At 38.2% G+C, this 23159-nt stretch overlaps 3 protein-coding genes and 1 pseudogene across 8 annotated transcripts; 1 reads left to right on the top strand and 3 right to left on the bottom strand.

The window, feature by feature from the left end:
* Positions 1-1561: 1561 nt before the first annotated feature.
* On the bottom strand, positions 1562-5189 carry LOC147546825 (uncharacterized). 5 transcript variants are annotated; one of them, XM_086673471.1, is made up of 4 exons: positions 4400-4662; positions 3686-4280; positions 3073-3203; positions 1562-2494 (listed from the first exon to the last, which is right to left on the bottom strand). In XM_086673471.1, the coding sequence occupies exons 2-4, from the start codon at positions 4155-4157 to the stop codon at positions 2021-2023; spliced, it is 1077 nt and encodes a 358-aa protein (XP_086529597.1). In that variant the 5' UTR covers positions 4158-4280; positions 4400-4662; the 3' UTR covers positions 1562-2020. The 5 variants fall into 5 exon arrangements, with proteins under 5 accessions (XP_086529597.1, XP_086529594.1, XP_086529595.1 ...); XM_086673468.1 differs by having other exon boundaries at positions 3073-3206; positions 3686-4321; positions 4400-4651; XM_086673469.1 differs by having other exon boundaries at positions 3073-3206; positions 4400-4651.
* A 7165-nt stretch (positions 5190-12354) lies between these two features.
* Positions 12355-14655, top strand: LOC147546824 (uncharacterized). The gene has a single exon (XM_086633031.1). The coding sequence runs from the start codon at positions 12501-12503 to the stop codon at positions 14274-14276; it is 1776 nt and encodes a 591-aa protein (XP_086489157.1). The 5' UTR covers positions 12355-12500; the 3' UTR covers positions 14277-14655.
* Positions 14656-15449: 794 nt separating this feature from the next.
* On the bottom strand, positions 15450-20523 carry LOC147546823 (uncharacterized). Of its 2 annotated transcripts, none has more exons than XM_086633029.1 (7): positions 20080-20523; positions 19887-19980; positions 17132-18334; positions 16777-16839; positions 16452-16672; positions 16096-16205; positions 15450-15819 (listed from the first exon to the last, which is right to left on the bottom strand). In XM_086633029.1, the coding sequence occupies exons 1-7, from the start codon at positions 20140-20142 to the stop codon at positions 15723-15725; spliced, it is 1851 nt and encodes a 616-aa protein (XP_086489155.1). In that variant the 5' UTR covers positions 20143-20523; the 3' UTR covers positions 15450-15722. The 2 variants fall into 2 exon arrangements, with proteins under 2 accessions (XP_086489155.1, XP_086489156.1); XM_086633030.1 differs by having other exon boundaries at positions 17132-19335; positions 19394-19980; positions 20080-20439.
* Positions 20524-21588: 1065 nt separating this feature from the next.
* On the bottom strand, positions 21589-22922 carry LOC147546822 (protein FAR1-RELATED SEQUENCE 5 pseudogene; annotated as a pseudogene).
* Positions 22923-23159: the final 237 nt, after the last annotated feature.

The following is a 23159-nucleotide window of genomic DNA, read 5'->3' as shown; positions in this document are numbered from 1 at the left end:
TCCTTGACCTCCCTCACCAATGTTGTTGTCTTTGATTATTTTTTTTTAAAAGAAACAAGAGACTACTGATGCATCTGATGATAAAAGAAGAAGAGAGAAAAAGAATAAATTGGGGGGCGTGAAGTGGAATAAGAAAATGGATGAAAGAAGCAAGGAGGAGTGATGAGGGAGGTCAAAGTCTGTCTTGATATTTGAATGGTATAAAAATACTTCTTTTCTTGGGAGATGTCAATGTGATGCTGTGGGAGAAAAGAAGCATCGAGACTCTCCCTGTTTTAATGAATTTTTTTTTTTTTGAGACAAAATAACATCTATTGATAGAGAATAATAGCTTGTCCAGAGATGTTACATTGAGAGTTAAAACAGATAGGAAAGCAAGAGATAGTACATTTGCCATTTTTCCTAGAGTTTACAGCAAGATTATGTGCTTTGCTGTTAGACTTCCTATTTACATAACAAAAGGAGATATTATCAAAAGAAGCCTTCTTCCTCTTTACTTCATTGAGGGTATGCTTAGAAGTCCAGTGAGTAGAGTTCTTTGCCTGATTCAAAAAGTTAGAGACATTTATCGAATCTCCTTCCAAAATAACTCGCTTAAAACCATGATCTTCTGCCCATTTGATTCCAGCAAGGCAGGCCTTCCCTTCTCCTTCATCTACTGATCGGCTGCTGGAGAGGGAGGAGAGTGATGCGAGTTGTTTACCTGTAAAGTCATGAACAACGAAAGCAATGTAAGCATGTAAAGTCAACTTTTCCCATCACACATCATAGTTGATTTTTACTATCCCCTGAGGAGGAGGGTTCCAGTGCATTTTGAGTACTTTGAGGGATTTGTTGATAGGTTGTGAGTGAGACAGTTTGGGAGTGAATAAAACTGTTAATGGTAGAGGTAGTTCTTGGAATGTTTAGCTCTTCGTTTCTAAATATGATTTCACACCTATGTTTCCAAGCATACCAGAGAATAGTGGCCAGCTTTTCGAGCGTGTTTAGGGATTGAGGATGGTTTTCGACTGAATCCTGGTTGTGTAACAACATGAACCAATCCTTAAAAGAGTTTATGTCGGTGTTGTTTGGGAGGTTGAGATTGAAGTTATCAAGTATAGCTTTGGTAACTCTACATTGTAAAATAAGATGGATCGTTGTTTCATCTTCTTCTTGACATAGGGGGCAGAGTTTGTTAATATGAGGCATAAAACAACTCAGGAGGGTATTAAGAGGGAGGATGTTATGAGCTAGCTTCCAGAGGAATAGAAGAATTCGAGGATGAATTCTGAGCTTCCACAAAGGTTTCCAAATTTTAGAGTTAGTATCATTTGTTTTTTAATTCAAGTGGACCATATGGTTGTAGTACGATGAAACAGTATAAACTCCTGATTGGGATAAGTTCCATGTCAGTACGTAGCAGTAAAAAATACTAGTACGTAGCAATGCAAATCCCAGACATATTTGGACAGAAACTTTTCAAATCACCGGTAAGAATTTCCTCTTGATTTAAGATACAAATCAAGAAAAAGTTGATAAATCAACCACATTGGGTTGTTTTAAGATTCTCTCCCAAATCTGTCTAAAAATTCCCCTTGCTATATCATTTTCCTTTATCATGTGCCATTTGAAATCTTTCAACAAAAAAAAAATGTTGCATTTGAAATACCCAAAGATTACAATAGCAGAGGAGAGACTGTCAGCTGCACTGAAATGGGAGGAGGCTCTTTTGTTTCCTGATCAATAACTTCAACCTTCCCTCCAACCATTCATCATCATCTTTTTCCTTCCCGGGGAGAAAAAATACAATAAAATTAAATCCCAGTATATTACAAATTCAACATTGGCTTTTCCAGAGTACAAAACCTGATCCCCTCCTGGTCTCAAATTCACCTGTATCTTCTTCCCCTGTCATTTTTGAATCACAATATAAAGAAAAAGAAAATATCATCTTTTTTTTGTATATCCCCAATCATTTCTGGTCTCAAATTCAACTCTCTTCAATTTACAGTTTACTTCTTCATGATAAAAAGAATGGTTAGTCATCCCAATCATTTCCCCACTCATCTCTAGAAGTCTTAGAAGTCATACCATTTGCTGACAAATTACCCGTCTGCATCGCCCCTCCTGGTGACTTCACTGCCCTCTCCTCATCCCACTCATCATCCCATCCTTCGTCCCAACCATCTGCTGTTTCCACATTGACGATGCTTGAGGAAGATCCCATTTCCAGCTCCTGATATGCCACTCCTTCTCCTCTACCATGCTGCTGACCCCGCTTACCAAACTTGCAACAAGCCCATGAACCCCCAACTATAAGGGCTATCACAAACAATAAGTAGGCCCCATAGATGGGGCTCGCCAGAGTCGTAAAAGAAGGCATATGCGGTAACGTCGAGAAAATGTTGTTGCCTTGAGATTTAGGAACCACCGCTGTTTGTATTGTACATTTCCCACTTCCCGAGTTTAATGTTATTGAAGAAGGTTTTGCGGTGTTTACCAGTACATTGACCTGTAACAAACAAAAGTACCATATTATCATAAGCACACAAAGTTGGTGTTGTCCACCACCTACAAATATTATAGGTAAGTAGAGGGAACTCATGGCTTGAATTAAATTTCAGAACCAGCATAAAGAGTGAAGACTAAGCGAGCTTAAGCAGTAATTGACGCTAATCAATACGCCAATATTCGTTAGACTCAATTGCGCCCCGACTCATTAAACGCTGGAATTTGGGTCTTTTGGCTGTCTAGGAACACAATTGGGGAGACTTCTTTTCTCTTTCTATCTTAACGTTAAATTCTACCTGACTCACATATTTAATATAGGTTGCACTCTAAGACTTGCTGGTTATTAACTATGAACAATCCTTTTTAGTTATCATACTATAGTTCACAAACAGTTCCTCACAGATTACTATTGTATCCTTTTTGGATTTGGATACGACTAGCCACCGTTGAGGACTGACTAAACCACCTCAAACAGATGAGATGATTGGATCAAGGGACTTCAAACAAGTCCAAAGTGACAACCTCATGAAGCTCAAAGAAGTAAAAGGTAAGGAAATTTGAGAGATAATGGAAGAGGACCTTTTTGGATCTGTGTTTCGGTATTTGGATATCCTTAATGTCCATTGTAATAGAAGATGGAAAGGTAATAGTTACATCCAGATCAATATCTCCTTCATTTTGAATCAGAAGGTAAAACTCTTCTTGCAGACCTGCTACAAGGGATAAATAAAACTGAAAATGGATCTTAAAAATATATATAATTTCAAGCTCATTATGCAAGTAAAGTAAGAAAGAAGACGCACGACTCCTTTCTTTTAATTAAATTGTTTAAATGAGTAAGGAAGGCAACAACGGAAAAGAGAGACTGCAGAGAAGGAAGTAGATTAAGTGGGAGATATTCATATGATGTTGATTGACGCTTCTTGTGCCGCATGTTCGAATTCAATTTATACTATTTAGAGCTGACAACATGATGGCCAGGCAGTATCCATTTGGTCGTATGTATGGGAAATGAATAAGCCACACCAACATTGTAGTAGTAGTAGTAGTATAAATTAGTTTCCATGAACACCAAATGAGGTCTGAATTAGTAGGTAGAGCATAGTAATGAAATGTGTTATGATTGTGGAAGCAGAATATGTTGTAAGTAACTTGCAATTGGAGTAAATAAATAGAGCAGCAGAGGATGTACCAGCATTTAGATTTGAACGAGTGTTTGCAATTGGAGGAGGAAGAAGACAAGCAATGATCATACTACTAGCATTAATGGTGCAATTGTTGGTTGAGGAAGAAGAAGAAGAAGAGTCTTCTTTCAAACACTTTTCAACATCAATTCTATGTTGTTGTTGTTCTTGTTGTTCTTCAGAAGAAGAATAATTAATTGTTGTTAAAGGAGAAGGAGGAGGAGGAGGATAATTGTTGTTGTTGTTAGAATTAAGGTTCACCGGTATGAGATGATGAGTAGTAGTATTGGAAAGGGGGCTAGGTGAAGGAGAAGGTCCTTCTTCTTCTCCTTCTTGTATCATCATCAGATCCATTCTTCTTCTTGTATCATCATCATCATCAGATCCACCATCTGAGACCACCACTAATACCAATAATAATAATAATAATAATACCATTTCTAAACCATTCTTCTTCCTACTACCACCACTAGTATCCATTCTTCTTCTATCAGATCCCTTTCCTCCTCCGATCCTACCGATTCTCTCTCTCTCTCTCTTTAACCTACTACTACCGATTCACAACTTACTTACGTATTTAACACTTGCCAAAACTTCCTCTCGCTGAAATCAGTAAGCATTAGTTACCAAAGGTGGAGTTGAATCTGAACAACAAAATTGGAAGAGATCAAAATTGATATTTTCTTTTCGTAATCAGATCAAAATTAGTTAGGACTACGTACTAGTATATATGGAGAGATTGAAAACCTATCTAGGGTTTCATACTCTTTCTTATTCTTCTTCTTAATTAACCTGCCTGACTAATTTGGGAGCCAAAGGAGGGGAAGATAGATCATAGATAGAGAGAGAGAGAGAGAGTAGTCGTAGAATTGATAAACAGAGTGAGTCTTACGCTAGCGAGCTAGCTACGTTGCATCTTTAATTACTAATTAAGTTTACTCGGAGGAGTACTAGTAGTAATTAGACCGAGTCTGGTGTCACGATTCAACCGGTTCCTGGGTCTAATCTTTTTCTCTCTTTTCTTTTTCTCCAAATTGCTCTTTGCGTCTCCCAATACGGATTGACTCTCTCAATAAAAAAAAATACTGATAATCTCCAGTCAATCTCGTTTCATCTCCGACATCTGCAGACACGTTTTTTCAGTCCGAAAGTCAAATCAAGGGCTCGGCCTTGGACCAGTCCGAGTGTGTCTCAGACTGCCTTGTTTTGGCTCTTAATTGATCAATCTAAGACTTTGCTTAATGTCTCGAAATCTAGGACATAAAGCAAACTCTCTTCGAACTCAAAATCTAGGGCACTAACATGTTTCAGATCCATAAGCAAGCTCGTATCTTCATAAGCAAGCAAGGTCATTAACCCTCTTGCAAGCTCGGGGCATCAAACCCATCACATGCAAGCTCAAATTTTCTCAAGCAAGGGCATCAAATCTTCATAAGCAAGCTCAGACTTTCTTCTTGGGTTGATGCCCCGAGAGATTGTAAGGGTTTTTATCCTTCTTCTTTCTTTCATCTCCGTCTGGGTTTTTAATCGATTAGGGAAAGATTGTATCGATTAGAGCAGAAAATGGTTTGGAGTCAAAGGAGGAGGTGGCGCCTTTTCAAGTCCGTACGGGGGCACCAAGAGATGGATGCCGCACCCATCTTTTTCTCTCTTCCTTTTTTACACCCGTGACAAGATGACCTACAAGTCGGTCAAATTGACACGAATACATGATAGGAACATAGATATACCATTCCGTATAGTATTATAATGTGACATCTATACATGGTTGATGCAGTGCCCGAAAATGAGGGTGGGCAAGAATAATGGGGTAAACAACCGAAAATGAGATGGGCACTACTTTTGTGTGTAATAAGCTAGCCAGGTTCATTACTTTAGTATATAAAAGGTGAAGTAGGAATATGGTTGATGCAATGTCCGCAAGTAAGTATAAAGTAACTATTCAAATCATTACTTGATTATATATACTCACAGTAATTGAGATTTTTCACTTCTAGGCGGCCTACAACAGCAATGCAATTAGGAGTTGGAGAAGATGAATACCAGAGAAAACCATCATGTACTAATGGTGAGTATGAACAACAAAGTTCTCTATTTGATCAATTTGAGCTGCAAGCTATCCAACTCCAGCTCAACCGCATCATTCTTGGTAGAAGCTTTTCCGATTCAAATGCCTTCCAATCTCTCACACTACCACCTTCCCCACCATGGTCACGACCACCACCGAGTGTACATATTCCACATAAACAAGGTGGGAGAGTCTCTTCTAGTTTACCAAAATTCTTCAAGAAATTAATGAAACCAGTAATGGGTTGGAAGAAGGTAAGAAGAGAATGTCCTAATACAAAAGATCCTTTGCAATGTAAGACATTAACCAGATCTCTACGCCTGTGATGATTGATAGTCCTTTTATAATTTGGTCTTTTACATATGCCTATACTCATAATACGGAGGTATCATTTTCCATTATACTTTTTTGTAACCATCTTTTGTCATTTGAGAATAAAAGACGTCTCAAGTGATATAGAACCTTCTGTTAACAAGAAAAAAAAAGTGATATAGAACCTTTTGTTAACAAGAAAAAAAAAAGTGATATAGAACCTTGTTTTGTTGTAAGATTTCAAGATGAGTTCTTTTAGGAAGCAATTTGAAATAAAAACAATTCAATTATATATAACCTTGTTGCGCTCATGTATGAAGAGTCTATAATAATAGTACGATTACCTTCATGTAGAGCTCAAAGACATGCATCATTTAAATATGAAGAGCAAAAAATTTAAAAGATTGTCTGACTCGTTTGAAGAGCAAACGAGAATAAATCAGGAAACATAAACTCGTTATAGGATATTAAGATTGTGCAAACAAGCTCTCATAGCCACAAGTAATACTAGTACTTGATAGGATGATGAACAGTCTTCTAAACTACTAGTGATACGGTCCGCTCTAATACTTGTAGGCCTCACTGTTTTAGAAGACCCACTAGAGAATAGTGGGATTGGTTTAGAAAGAATACTTCCCACCTAGGGGTGGGAATCGGGCGGGCTCGGTCGGGCTCGGGCTACCAAGCGCCGGGCTCGGGCGGATCGGGCTCGGATAAGCCGAGCCCGAGGTAATGAGCCGGGCGGATCGGGCCGGGCGAATCTAAGACATGAAGTGCCCATAGCCCGTCCGAGCCCGACTACCCGAACGGGTTCCAACGGGCTCGGGTCGGTCGGGCTCGGGTTTATTGAATTATTAAAAAAATAAAAATTAACAATAATTTAATAAAAAAACATTAATTTAATAAAAAAACAATAATTAAATAAAATACCAACCATTATATATATGATTATCATCATAAACAAAATCACCCATTTTAATAACAAAAAGTACATTTCCCTCCCTCCAACACTTTAATAACAAAAAGTCCAAAATATAAACAAAAAGTTACATTTCTCTCCTTCATTCATTAATCGAGCAATTGAACTTGAGAAATGCTAGGACTAGGAGTTGGTTCGGGAAACCCGTCGTTTAACGGATCAAACTCCTTCAAAGTAACATTAAGCTCATGTTTCCACCAATCCTTAAGACAAACACAACACTCCAACATTTCCGGAGTTAGGCTACTCCGATAGTCCCCCAAAATTCTTTTACCTAAAGAGAAAGCCGACTCGGAAGCAACAGTCGAAACCGGGACAGCAAGAACATCACGTGCTATTCGGGACAAAATCGGATACCTCTTCTCGTTCTCACTCCACCAACCCAAAACATCAAACTTTTCAATATTATCGACCGCAGGATCTGGCTCAGACTCGTATCTAGATATTTCTTCGGAAGCGGTAGCTATTGGGTCCTTTCGGACTCTCTTAATACTTCTCCAAAAAGCACCACGCCTAGACGATCCATCGAGCTCACTCTGAGGTTGATCAACAGTAGACGACGAAGAAACGGATGTAGGCACACTCAAATCAGCCGTATACTCTTTAAATAATTCACGTAACTTGCCGATCATGGTGGCAGATTGCTCGGTAGAACACTTGATAACATGAGCCGAAGTATCGAAACAATTCTGAAGTTCGGTTAAGAGCATATGAACTTTCATTTTGATCCTTGGATCTAAAATACATGCAACACCAAACAATACGGGAGTTTCACCCCAATACTTGCAAAATTTAGCCTCCATAAAATGAATAATGCCCGCAAACATAGGATCGTGCCGATTATCTAAAAATACCATCCCAATATCAACCAAATACTCCAAGACGGAGTTAGAAGTCACATAATCAACACCAGAAAAGAAGTTGGTTGCCTCATAAAAAGGCTTCAAAAACTTGTACAACAAATTGGCGTGCTGCCAATCACTACTCGATAAGACAAAAGGCGGAGATCGATCAGATAAGAACGAGTCAATCGGATCCTTAAACGGAAGGGCACTTCTCAACATAAGATAGGTTGAATTCCAACGATGTTTTACATCTAACTGCAATTTTTTAGGAGAATAGTTTTTTGATTCACAATGTGTTCGAAATTGTGCATTTCGAGTCTCCGATGCAGAGATATATTCAAGACAACCTTTCAACCGTGTAAGCATTTCTTTAAACTGGGGAACTTTAAAACCATCCTGAACAACCAAGTTCAAGATATGACAGCAACATCGAACGTGAAATAATTCGCCTCTCAAAGGTAAATGAGGCATTAACTCGATTAAACGAGAAACAGACACAGTATTTGCACTTGCATTATCCATTGACAAGGAAAACACTTTGCCAGATATCATCCAGTCATTAGTTAGCTTATCATACAAAACGTTGGCAATGTGCTCCCCCGTATGAGACTTGTCCAAGAGAATGTAAGAGATGATTCTCTTTTGGACACACCAAATTTCATCAATATAGTGCGCTGTAATGCACATGTAACTAAGCCTCTGGTTCGAAGACCAGATATCAGAAGTAAGAGCAATTCGACCAGGAGCACTAAGTAAAACATTTCTGAGTGCATCTTTTTCTTCCTTAAAGTATTTAAGGATATCATTTCTAACAGTGCTCCTAGAAAATGACTTGAACCCAGGATGGAAGGAATCAGTAATATAAAATTGAAAGAAGGGGTCCTCCACAAATTGCATCGGCAACTCGCGAAGGATTAAAAGCTTGATCATGTTTTTGCGAGCTCTCGCTTGACTAAACTGAAATGAACCCATATTACCACTGTTTGGATCTTGCACCAACTTTGATTGAGTCAAGTCGATTTTTAGTGCTTTAGCACACTTAAATGTGTGTCTCTTGAAATGCGTTGTCCCGTTAGATGATTTTGAATTTCGAGAAACACCACAAAAGTTACATTTTGCCATTTTAACGATCTTGCCTCCATTTTTAGGATCAGGAGCATCATGAAAAGAATAAAAGTCCCAAACCTTAGAACTTCTGCCTCTCGCACAGGTTGACGTTCCAGTCAGCACATCTACTTCGCCTGCGGGAGAACCAGCAGGGGCAGACGCACCAGGAACAGGAGGATCAGCAGTACCAGCAGGAGATACTTCTCCATGAGCACCACTCTGACTCTCCGTCAAATCAACCTAAGTAGAATCACAGCCAACATAGAAAGTCATTCTACTAAGCTGAGTTCATGAGAGATCTAAGATAACGAAATTCATCATCGGTTTGTAGGAACATCAATATTCGTTCGGACATTCAATTTCTAACCAGCTTCTTTGAATCACCCATTTTGGTTACGGTGTTCTAACAACAAAGAAGTGTCCTCAATTGGGAGAACCATATAGGTTCTTCATCAATTCGGTCCTTCTAAGTGTTTGAACAACGTATCCAAAACTGGAATGACAAGTGATCCAGTCTGAAATCATGAGTCCTACAGAGAAGGTAAGAAACATAGAAGTTAGAAATAGGCAAGTTCAAAAACAGACAAGTTTAATAGAAAATTTGTTTTAGAAAAAAGAAAGAAAATAGAAGTGAATGTTAGAAAACTTGTTTTGAAAAATAAAGAAAGAGAGAAGAAGAGTAGTTTTGAAAAACAGAAACAAGAGAAGTAGTTTTAAAATAGATTAGTTTTAGAAAAAGAAGGAATATAGAAGTGAAGGTTAGAAAACATGTTTTGAAAAAGAAAGAAAGAGAGAAGAAGAGTAGTTTTGAAAAACAGAAAGAAGAGAAGTAGTTTCAAAAAAGATTTGTTTTTGAAAAAGAAAGAAAGAGTTTTGAAAAACAGAAGAGAAGTAGTTTATAAAAGATTGTTTTAGAAAAAGAAAGTAAATAGAAGGGAAGGTTTGAAAAGATTTGTTTTAGAAAAAGAAAGTAAAGAGAAGGTAAGAAAATCTATTTTTAAAAAAGAAAGGAAGAGGGAAGAAGAATAGTTTTGAAAAACAGAAGAAGAGAAGTAGTTTGAAAAAAGATATGTTTTGAAAAAGAAAGAAAGAGAGAAGAACATTTGTTTTTAATTGTCCTAAACATGAAGGCAAGATCATCATTATTAATTAGTTTGAAAAAAGATATGTTTTTAATTGTTTTGAAAAAAAAAATACTTTAATCTATGATCTAGTCTCACTAAGTTGTATAAGAAAAGAGATCTAATGGTTCTAAAAATATTATTAATTAGTTAATGGTTCTAAAACAGAACACTCGGATCTGTTTAATCAGACAGATCGATAGTCAGACGACTCAGATCTGTCTGATTAAACAGATCAAACTCTATGTTTGTGTTCTGTTTCAGAACTAAAAATAAGATTATTATCTATGAACTATGAACTATCATCTTGTATCAAAGAGATCTAACGGTTCTGAAACAGAACACTCATTCGAGTTTGATATATTTAATCAAATGAGTGTTCTGTTTCAGAACAAAAAAAAAAAAATTCACTATTTTTTTTGTCTGTACATGTACATCTTACATCGACTTTCATCAATCACCAAAAAAAAAAAAAATTACAACTCTGATCTGATCTATTTGAACAGACCCTAATCCGATCTATTTGATCAGACAGATCAAAGGTTTAGAACTCTGATCTGTCTGATCAAACAGATCTGTTAACATTTAAAGATAAACTAACTATCTAAGATCTAATAACAATATAGTATAACTTTTTACAAATCAAATCAAATAACAAGATCATAACAGAAAATAAAAATAAAAAATCTATCTAAGATGAGTTCGAGGCTTAACCGCTTCATTTGATCTTAAAGATCATCAGCGTATACCTTAACCGAACATCATCTGAAGTCGGAACTCAGAAGCAGATCCCTTTCTCGGTTTCTCCAAAGTCCAACTCGAAACCCACATCGCATGCATCATTAGAAACAGTAGAAGACTAAAATAGAGAGAAGATACTAACCATTTTTGTAGATCCTATCGGTTGGATGATGAAGGTAAGATGACCGGGAACCTTTAATGTTTCGTTGGCTTTAGGTTTTCGTTTTCGTTTTCGTTTTCGTTTTCGTTTTCGTTTAGGTATTAGGCTTTAGGGTTACTTTGATGTTTTAACCTAGATGATGATGATGGTTTAACCTAGATGATGATGAGAGAGGGGTGGAAAGAGAGAGAGAAATCGCCGGAAACAGAGAGAAAGAGCGGCGGAAGAGAGAGAGGGCATTAGGGTTCGGTCAGTGAGAGAGAGGCATTAGGGTTTTACCTGGGAATTGAGGGGTATTTATAGGCCCGATAGATTTAATCCAACGGCTGAGATTACATGTAATCTCAGCCGTTGGATTCATTAAAAACACGCGGACAATTTCGGGCTGATCGCCGGGCTACTCATCGGGCTCAACTAACGGGCAAACTATCGGGCTACTTATACGGGCTACTCATCGGGCCGGGCTACGGACGGGCTTAACGGGCCGGGACTCGGAATTGAGAACCTGTCCGAGCCCGGCCCTATTAGCCCGTTTAGTCGGGCCGGGCTAACCCGGCTCGGGGCTGCTTCGGTCATCGGTCTCCCACGGTTCGGGCCGAACGGGCCGGATCGCGGGTTTCCGGACCGTTTTCCCAGCCCTATTCCCACCTATATTATATTTTGGGGTTAGGGGTGGGAAAAAGATCCGGAAGACCGCTATCCGACCCATTCGACCGAGATAAAAAGTGTCCATGGACACCCGATGGTCATAACGGTCAGTGTCCGACCGGCCCGAAAAAATTGGCGGACGGTCACGGTCAAAATTTTATGTCGAAGGACCGACCACTAACCGACCAGTACGAATGACCGAATAGGTTGACCGAATAGGTTGACCGACTAAACTGTCCTCATTTTTAGAAGTTGACCGTTGAATTTTATAGACATATGAATATATCATGATCGTTGGCTATAGTCATATAGTCCTCTGGAAGACCAAATATTAGTGCATCGCTTAATTATATCTTGTCAAATGATGATCAACTGTGTTTTTTCTTTTTTATATTTACTTTTGATTTCTTGGCTAAACATCTTCATTTGTAAGTAATTTTGTTTGTGGTAATAAAAAATAAAGTCCTGAATTAAGTAAATTTATTGGAAAGTCCGGAACGAGACCGTCCGGTGTCCGACTGGACCGGTAAAATAAACGGTATTGGACGGTCAATGGACAAAGAATTCTTGAGAGTGACCGTCCGAGTCCGCCCGAGTAAATAGGTGGTCACCAACAGTTTATGTCTGAGTCGACCGGTTCGATGAAGTTAGAGTCCGGTACCGACCGGTCCGGACCGATTCCCACCCGTAATTGGGGTTGGATTATATAAACCTTCGTGTTGATCCAACCCGCGAGTCGTTTATTTATCACATTCGCGGAGCAGCAGTGACCACAAGAACGACTGACTGACTGACTGAATGTAAAATCTCTCTCTCTCTCTTCTCTGTGTTCTATTATCTGTATGATGACTTCTTCTTCTTCTTCGTTTCAATCCTCATGTTCTTTTCCTGAGCGGCCTCTTCATCACTTGCTTCGACATCCTAACAACTACTGCAAAATCCAGCAAGGTAATAATAAAAAGCTTCTTCTCCTTAAGGGGGGTACCTCCTCCTTATCTTTATCTACTAGTAGTAGTAGAAATACTCAATCTTTTGTTCCCAGTGGTGGTGGTGGTGGTGGTGGTGGTGTTCAAATACTAGTACCCAAAAAACCATTTCATGATTTACTTCATCACAATACTACTACTAGTACTAGTAGTTTTCTTACCCAAGAAGATACAACAAAAAGTCAAATTTTGATTCCTGAAAACGACCTACTACTACATTTAGATGTTGTCTCCACTCTTAATGAAGAAGAAGAAGAACCAAGTCTTCCCAATTTTAAAAAACCCTTGGATAAAAATGTAGTAGAAACTTTGAATTCTGGTAAAGAGGGTAATGGTAAATTATTAGTACAAGTTAAGATAATGACAAGCTTAATAGATGATGATGATGTAGAAAATCTTGATGCTTTCAACAAAATTGGACGGTTTACCACTCTTCAAGATTTCAATAATCTTATCATGTCTCTGTTGAAAGAGGATCAGCCTGACATGGCTATCAAGATGTTCGACAAATTGCCATCTTATAGTCTTGTTCCTGATTCTAGGACCTTTTCCATCATGGTCAGGTGTTACTGCAAGATAAATGACCCAGAACAAGCCAGATTGGTTTTGGACCAGATGGTACAAAATGGTTTCCATCCAAACGTTGTCACATTCACAATTCTCATCAACTCGTTCTGTAGAAGAGGAAAATTGAAGAAAGCTTTTGAGGTTTTTGAGGTCATGGGTCAAATAGGTTGCGAACCCACTGTTCAGACTTACAACTGTTTGATTAATGGATTGTGTTATGTTGGTAGGGTTGAGGAAGCTTTCGAACTGTTAATGAATATTAAGAAATCTCCCAAGAAACCTGACATTTATACTTACACTGCTGTCATGGATGGTTTTTGTAAGGTGGGTAGATCAGACGAGGCGATGGAGTTGCTTGAAGAAGCTCTACTTCAAGGACTGAAACCAACTGTAGTGACTTTCAATACATTGTTCAACGGGTATTGCAAAGAAGGGAGGCCTCTCGAGGGGATTAATCTCTTGAACCAAATGAAACATAAAAATTGCCAGCCTGATTGTATTAGTTACACTACTTTGTTACATGGCCTGTTAAAATGGGGTGAAGTTCAAGCAGCTCTAGTGGTTTATAAAGAGATGTTAGATACCGGGTTACAAGTTAATGAGAGGATAATGAATACCCTTCTTAGATTGATTTGCAGGAGATCCTGGACTGATGGGAAGCTGCTAAAAGATGTCGAACAAGTATGCGAGAGAATTACGAGAGCAGGATTTATTCTTTACCCCAACACATATTGTTTGGTGATCCAAGCTCTGTCAATTGGAGGGGAAATAGAGAAAGGGTTAGATAGTTTGTATGAGATGATAAGACTTGGGTTTCGTCCTAGGTTAATTACAGTCAATTCTGTTATTCATGCACTTTGCCTAAAGGGAATGGTTGACAAAGGGTTGCTTGTTTTATTGCTTATGATTGAAGGAAGCACACGACCGAGTAGAATACCTTATAACCTGCTGATTGGTGAATATAATAATCAGGGAAGGTATTTAGATGCTTGTAAAGTATATGGGATAGCATTGAAGCGAGGTGTTGTTCCCAACCGCGAACCAAGAAAAGTGATGGAAGGATGAGCATGCTCTTAATTATTTCAGGTTCAGGCTTTGATGATTGTCTCAAATCCACAGGAATAAACTTTGACCTCTTGAACGGACTTTGAGGGATGTAAGTTGATAAGGTTCCTCGATCTCCCCCAACAAGGAAGGGTAAAAAATACTCGGGTGATTTGGAAAGTAATAGATTCTATCACGTCAGCAACAATTAAACCCGAAAAGTGAACTTGGGGGGAACATCAGATGCCCTCTCCTTCATAAAATATCTTACATTACGTGTTGTTCTTATCGATGTAATTTTGCTGAAACATTATCTGAGCAGATAAACATAACATGTATGTTAAGCTGGTACATGTGAGTAATGTACATTTCGAAAGAATTGCACAAGTACATTTTGAGATGTGATTGCTTGCTCTGCCGAGGAGAGTAGATGAATATACGGTAGGGCTGTTTTTCTTTTTCTTTTTTCTATGGGTGAATTTGATTTTGTTGACCCATGTGTAGCACGATTCAACGCCATGATCAGGAGGAACTTACATCATGGGTCTCGACGTCTCCTTGTCATATGGCCATATCTATCAATCTATCGTTGACATCGGGATATTAAGATTAGCGCCCCACCCATTTGTAACAAACATGAATTTAAGGTGCTGCATCTCCAAATGTTCTCTGAATGGGTCACAGGAAGTCATGGGAATTGTGATTTACTAGACTGGGGAAATCTAAGATGCAGGGGACTGAGATTTTGTGGACTCTGCTCCCATTGGAAGAATGGAAGTCTTGACCAAAAAAGAACCAGTGCTTGAATTGGATCTAAATATCCTTCCTGAATTAACCAATCCACTTGCTAGGCGACTTCTTTTTATCCTGCTTTCGAAAAAATTCAACATATTTAACTTCATTTGTATTACGAAAGCTTGCGATCCATATCACTTGATTGCACCAACTGACCTAAGTTTCTTTCCAAAACATTATAACAGTGGAGGAGGTATAAAATATGAAAGTTGAGTCCCTCTTCCAAAATCATTTCTAACCCTGCTCCAAACTGGTTGTAAACTCCTAACACCATACACAATATGAAGCTTAATCAAATGATGCATCTTGATCCCTAAACTTAGAATTCCATGGGTGATGGCTGGAGGAGGTTTTGCCACAGACCATCCTACCATTACCGAAACGTATTAAGTCTAAATATAGAACATTATATGTCACAACCATTTATAGAAAAGAAAAAGTGAAGGTCTAAGCCGACAACATTTATCCTCTAATCAGGAGGTAATGACACTGAATCTGGAAGGCTCCATACAGGGAAAAAAAAAGATCCGACACATGAGCAACAAAAATTTTCTATGTATGAATACAAACATCCAGATGGCTACTTACAACTACTGGAGATCAATGGGAAACAAAGTCTATAAGTTAACACGCTTGTCAGAAAAACTACCCAACTTCTGGACTTCGACAAAATCAGGTACATGAATCTTCTGTTTTCATCACCAAGTTGCAGGTAGAGTAAATGGATGCCGCGGCTGCTCTCACTGCTAATTCCCTCTCTTTCTTTATCCTGCATCAACCCAATTGTCGTGAAAATTTATAGCATATAAGCCAAATCACCATTGTATAATAAAGCAGTATCAGGCTATCAGCCCTTAACCTCGAAGAGTGAATTTAACCAAATGCATGGTCCAACTAAAATTTTATCAACGAATACACATTCAGTTGAGGCAAAGAGTTTATAACCACTAGGAAACACATCTATGCCAATATTTTGCACCGTCAAAATGGCGATGGCAACAAATCAAAGAATCACATGTCACTTAAAAAGTATAGGTCTGTGTACCTGGAGTTGTTATCTGGTCTGCCTAGTAGTTGCATGCCAAACCAGTTCACACCTTGCAGGCCCTGCTCACAGTGCAACTGCATCTCTTTTACTTGGTTCAACCAGTTTTCCTGAAGAACAAAACATCGGGAGATACTTACATCCCTATCCCCAAGAAAAATTTTCTGTACGTTCAACTTTCAGACCAAACTATTTACTTGCCGATATGAGGAAGGAGAAAAGATTTAAAAAAATAATAGAAAGAAAAAAACTAGCACTGCTAAAAGAAAGGGGGTAACAACCAATTCCCTGCAAATAGCGGATATTCTTCTTCAGAGTAATAGAACATTAATTCAACGGTTGTCTATTAGACTTACTAGTTGTGTTGCCTCTTCAGAGAGTGTTTTGTCCATCTGTTCAAAAAGGGTTGTCCACCTTGCCCGATGCATGTCTGAAGTTGAAGTCGTGAGACACCCAGGGAGGTAGGATTGCATAGGAGTAGGGTGATTCTCTTTGTTGTCTGGAAACTCTCTTGACAAGAGAAAAGGCAGTTCCGTCTGAATCACAGCCTCAACTCTCTTCTTACTACGGTGCAAAGCTGCAAATTAATGGAAAAGAACTACATAACTACAGAAGTGAGGAGTACTATTGACGACTACGTCGGCTAGTAAAGAAATGTTTTGCGGATAAAAAGATTATTACCTGCAAGACGTCCTTTGATGTCTTGGGAGAGAAGGTCCAACCATTGGGAAGCAACATTTGCAGCTAGAAGAGGGTACCATAAAAAGAATGAGCTTCACCCACAACAAAAGAAAGTAAGAAGATGAGCAGTAACACCATCTTCGAGACATATAACCATTTCGATATACTCTCATTTTGAAATTATCCAACTACGTAACTTTCAAGGTTCAACGTTCATTTTATAGTTGATGCCTCGATATGGGTCTCCATAAGTGATTCCATCCAACGCACTAGTCGGAGGATGGGGGTTGTTCAAATCGGGGTAGTGAACTAATCTACAAGATACAAATTACAGACTTGTTCAATAAAACCTTACCTTTCACAGAAAGAGAAGACACACTATCTTGGTTTGCTGCCTCCTCATTTGACAAAGTGCTGATACTCATTGGCCCTTTACTTACTGATGATGTTAGCTTTTGTTTAACAGTTTCATTCGTACAGCCTAAATTAAGCTGCGAAGCCCCAGAAGTTTCACCACAAGTTTTCCTCTGTGCAACATTTGAATTACCACGTCCAACTACCTTGTCTGAACTCGAATGAGTAGAGTTTGAATTTGAGAACATATGATGCTTTCTTGAACCCAGAATCTCCAATGAGGAATTCGGAGATTCAGCGCCAGAGGGATGACCAAATCGAATGGCACCAGAATCTAGCATATTTTGTCGATCGCTCCCCGTTAGATTAATTTCTTCGGTTCCTTTCCTTGATTGGCTGGCTGACCCGACTTGACTTCCTTTTTCGAGTTTTTCAGATCTTACTAGGTTCTCGATGATGGAATGAACTTGTTTACTATTTCTTACATGGTTTATAATCCCAGGATTCAATCCATTGAGTAATCCACTTGGAGCTGCAATCTTTGCGAACTTGTTAACCTGTTCTTGCTTTGCTAGCTCAATTCTTTTCTTAAGTTCATTTTGCTTATGATCAACTTTGCTTTTCCTTACTCGCTGCTTTGGTACTGGTATACCACCATGTGAAGATGAAAGGAAACCATTTTCTTTCATTTGTTTCCACTTTCTGAGTGAGTCCTTCTCCTCTATAGGACCAGTAGAACTTCCGCACTCTGAAGTGTCCTTGGATTTCACATGATCTTGGCTTTTGGAAGGATAGAACGGGTCTTCGTCTATTGAGTTTGAGATACCCAGAGTATTGAGGTCCAACTGAATGTCTTTAGAAGATCTAACATCCAAGTCATGAACTTTGAGATGCCCTTTTACTGGATTCCGCTTGCAACTTTCATCAATGTGTGCAGTAGCAACATTTAAGGATGGCTCATCAAACATCGGAGAGTTGAGATCTATTTTTGGATCAGTAACAATGTCAGCATGATTCAAACTGAAAGAAGCATCATTTTCTGACAGAGACGTAGCGCTTTCTCCAGCGGATCTTGCTCGCAACGCATCAGACATTTTGGTTGCAGGCTCTTTAGCAATTTCAGAAATCTCCATATTTTTGCGCAAAAGATCATTTTTCTTGGCTTCTTTGCCAGCTGAAGATTCTGAATAACATGTTTCAGTTCCTGCAGCAAAAGGTTAAGTTTTATGTCGTACAGGTGCAAATAAGGACAAGACTGTGCCAAATTATATGATATTGCAGACTTGCAGTACAATCAAAAGAAGGAAAAATCTCAAAAATATTTCATCAAGTAATAATTTCTCCCAACTCGGTTGCCCCATATGCAATGGCATGCTCATAGCATGTGTACACTTAATGTGGTGCTTGAGGTGAAGTTAAAAGCTAATGAACTCGGTATTGGTTTAGAGAGAGAAGTTCTTCCCAACTCTTGCATGTTAGTTAAATCAAACTATAAGAAGTTTCCATATGTTTTTAATCACATAGCAAAGTTATTGACTCAAAAAAAGAACAGTATCCAGCATCTTATATTGTTAAACAGATAAACAAAGTGCCTCTTCGTTTTTTCTTTCTTTCAAAAAGGTAAGACAAACTTTTCATGAAGGTAAAGTAATAATTTTGGAAGTATATTTGTACTGTATGTGTACAAATCTAGGGTGATATTGGTTTCCTCTTTGGAGTTATATTCCTCTTCCTCTAGGTTACTTTTTTCTCTTGATTCTCTTACCTTATTAGTAAGCCAATACAGCCCTTTAACTTCTCTGAATAACAAAGTAAACCTTGGATCCCCATCTCAAGTGCCAAAAAGTAATGGCATCGCTTAAATTTTCTTACGCGTAATGAAGTAAATCATACATGGACATTAAAGTGCTAAATACCCGTGTAGTGCCAGGGCAGCTTCAAACTCACTTAGTGGAACCCAAAATACAATCTAAGAGGTTTAAACTAAATAATACAATCTAATCAAGCAAACTATCTGGGGGACAGCCATTAGTATTATCAGCCCAGTGAGAGCATTTCCATTATACAATTAGATAAAGTAAATTGTTTTAACACAAGTAATAATGCATCAACAGCTTGAGATTAGTAGCAAACCTATAAGGCAATGTTTTTCCTACGTAATACTCTTGCACATTCATAGTCATGTTATTCAAGCAGAACAGATGACTCGAACGCATTAATAACCATTTTCATTGCCTCCAGAGAAATGTATTATTGTTATTACATGTCGAAAGTGTTTTAGTGCGTTTAAGTCTTGCATTGACTGTCAGACGGGTCGCGTAATCGGCAAATTTTAAACTGTTTTACACATTTAAGGTTTCTAGGTTTAAACATGCTTATTCATTTATTAAACTAAACCTTTCAAGAGATTCTATACACAAAAAGTCTAATCCCCTCTATAGCGACGACTCTTTTATGCTCCTTTCCTAGCAAAAACAAGAAATCTTGAGATGTCCAATTTAAGTAAAAAGAACCTTCTTGAAGTGGGAGAGTGAGGGTTCAAACGGGAGAAGCAATTACAAAACTTTAACCAAAAACCAGTAAAAAGGAAAATAAGAATATTTGGTTTACAACCCTAGATCATCATTTAACAACTAGCATTCGTGTGCTGAATTAAACCCAAATCCAATATATATGAAAACGACGGATTAAATTTGAACGGAAACTGAAAGAAGTGATCAGCTATGAAATATGAGTGGATAATAAGCAAACCCTACCAGTACCACAATTGGGACGACGATCTTGCATTTTGAATCTCTTACCCTCTGACTTCCCCTCCAAATCTGTACTAGTCCGTTTTTGTCCCATCAACTGAAAATTAACCAAGAAAAAAATAAAAATAAAAATCAAAGTAAAGAAAAGAAGGAATCAAACTACAAAGACCTCGAACAGAAATGTGGAAACCCCAACCTTGGGATCGAATTTGAGAGGGAAAGCGGATGGATCCTCTCGGGAACCAAGTCGATTATCCATACCAAGAAGTTTAAGATGAATTGTGTAGATCTTTAGGATTCCAAAGGGGAGATTTTTTTTAACTGTTGTAAAATGATGAAACCCTCATCTGAAACCCCAAAAGAGAATTCGGATTGGCTTCAAATTATCCAACTTTTTCCCTTCTCTGATTTATCTAATAAATGGTCAGAAGATATGAAGGGGAATATTTGAAGATTGATGAGAATTTTAGGGCTTTTATGAAGGGGGAGTTCTTTGATTTTGAATTCCCGCGTTAGCGCTATATTATTAATAAGAGACTTTTCTTTCTTCTCTGATACGCTCTCTCACTCTCACACTCTCTCACTATATATATACTTGTGTCACTCGCTCTACATGAAGAAGATTTAAGAATGTCTCCGTGGTTCAAAATTTAAAGTGTTAATTTCAATATGACCCTCAATTTGTCACAGTTTGCCCCTATATTTGTCCAACGTTATAATACATCCCCAGAGACGCTATTTCTACTAGGGCCGCGGTTTTGGGGAATAAAGAAAATTCTCCGGGGTATAAAGACTTTTCTTAAAACTAGTCAATAAGATTGACTTTTTATGTTTCTTTTTATTGTTAAGGGGCTTCTAATTTTAGAAGATGTTATAAAAAAGGCTCCTCCATCTCATCACCTCTCTCTGCCACTTCGTCTTCTCGACACCTCATCATCTTCTCCGGCGAAAGTCGCCGACCGGCCAATTTTCCGGCCGGTGACCTTCAAACATAAAAAAAAAAAAACTTTTTTTTAAAATTTTCTCTCTCTCTCTAATTTCTTTTCTCTCTCTCTAGAACATATCACTCTCTAACTTTGAAGGTAATCGTAGGTTCCCCGAAGTTGATCTCAGTTATTGGTTTTCTCTCTCTAGGGTTTCTTAGATTTATTAGCATGTCAACTCTATTAATATTTTCAAGTAGTTAATCCTTTTGAAGGATTTCATAACTACTATGTTCATGTTCTAATTTAGTTCAGGAATCTAGGGTTTTCTTTAGGCGTCTCATTCTAGGGTTTCTGAAGAAAAGTTCCCTTTTTACATATATTGTTGGGGCAATTACTGAAACCCCCACCTTTTCATAATGCAGATTACTGAAACCCCCACCTTCCATTTATAATTACAAAAACCCCCACCTTTTTAAAAATTATGTTAGATTTAACTTTATACTTTTAAATATTACTTTGTTACCCCTCTTACTAAAACCCCCACCTTTTCATAATAAACTTACTAAAACCCCCACCTTTTGTAATTGATTATGGAGGTGGTGGTGGTGGTGGTGGGGTATATGAATTATTAGAATAGTTAACTACTTTGGGTTCTTGTTATGAGAGACTTTATAATAATTAGGAGTAAAGTCAAAAGCAACATTCATATGAACTGAAAACCTACAGGTCTGTTACCGACATAATATCATAGTCATGTCGAAGATAACAATTTCTTAATGTTATAAGTATTCAATACGGCTAGCTGGATATAAAATGGTAAGTGATTTTACTATAAAATCAAGGTTTACTACCAAATATATAAATAGAATGCTTGTGTGAGGATGCACAATGTGTGAGGTGGTACAACATCCATCAGTAACTCCATCTGACCGGCTACTTCCATTGACTAAAGGAAGTCTTCCACCATTCTTTTTTGCTAGAGCCACCTGTTTTGAAGCCTCTTGAAGACATTCCATTGCCACAGTGTATATATCCACACTCTTTGCTCCTTCATCTACATACTTTAAAGCCTCGTCACGCAAATTGTTGTATCTGACTGTAGCAGATTCACGAGAACTAATCAATAAGTCACTTGCACGATCTTCTAGTATAACACCACTCTTGGCGTTCCTAGTCCACCTTTTCAAGACATAATGAGGCGGAAGAGTAAGAACATTCGTCACACGGAAGACTGTCAATATATGCCTACAGAGGAGGCCTGAGAACTCGAACATCTGACAACTACAAGTTGCTCTTATCCCAAGAACATTTGATCTAACAATGTACGATTTATGATCTTCCCCAAATTTGGCGACTCGATAAGTAGTAATGACTCCTTCATCTTCCATTTTTGTTGCCATGAAAGTAAGTGTCTCAACTAACTCTTCCTGAAATTTGATAAATAACTTTCTCGTGTAAAGATCAGCGGCTTGTTTCTCCATGGGTGATGGGGTCTTGAGGACCGGAGTTGTGTTTATGGTTTCATAATCTGCTTTCACTTCTTTCTCGTACCGATTCTCGAGAGCCTTCTCGTATTGTTTAACAAATTGCTGCAGGGTGGTTGACGCATTCACATACCCATCAAAAAATGAGTTTATGCTATCACTTCTTTGGGTTATAGACATTTCAGCAAAGAATGTATCTCGCAAGTAAACCGGTACCCATTGTCGCCTATCAATATATATCGACTAAAGCCATTCATGTTCCCTGAGACCATAACTATCAACTAGAGCCAACCACCAAGATTCGAACTCCTCAATTGACTCTGTCAAGTTCACACATTTATGAAGTTCCGCTTCTAGATTTGGGCGTTTAGAAATGCACGAGACAACTTCTCTTGGGATTCTTTGAAAATATGCCACTTGCAAAAACGATGTCGAGACTCTGGTAATACTTGTGTGATAGCCGATCGTATAACACGATCATGGTCGGTAGTGATGGAAACAGGAGGATGACCTGACATTCCACTCAAGTTACTCCACTTTAATGGGGTTTTATACAAGTATTTCGTTTGATTTTTTTTTTAATGTAAGTCATCAAGTTCCAGTAAGATGGCATATGTTCCTCCACATAAGAGGAATTTGGAAGTCTCGGATGGCCCATCACCCACTCCATATTTGCTTGTTCATGAGCTTGAGAAGACCATAAAACTATAAACCAAACTATAAACCCTAACAAGTTCTATTTAACCCAAACTATAAACCATAAAACTAAACCCTAGAGAGAGAGTACCTTCGGTTAAGGGAGAGAGAGAGAACCTTCAATGGAGGATTACAAGAGAGAGATAGAGAGATAGAACATTCGGTTAAGG

Source organism: Eschscholzia californica, unplaced genomic scaffold (genome assembly GCF_041429995.1).
Source record: "Eschscholzia californica isolate CP2 unplaced genomic scaffold, dmEscCali1.0.p SCAF_4, whole genome shotgun sequence".
NCBI lineage: Eukaryota > Viridiplantae > Streptophyta > Magnoliopsida > Ranunculales > Papaveraceae > Eschscholzia > Eschscholzia californica.
Note: the sequence above shows the minus strand (reverse complement) of the source record. Positions and strands in the feature narration are given on the sequence as shown.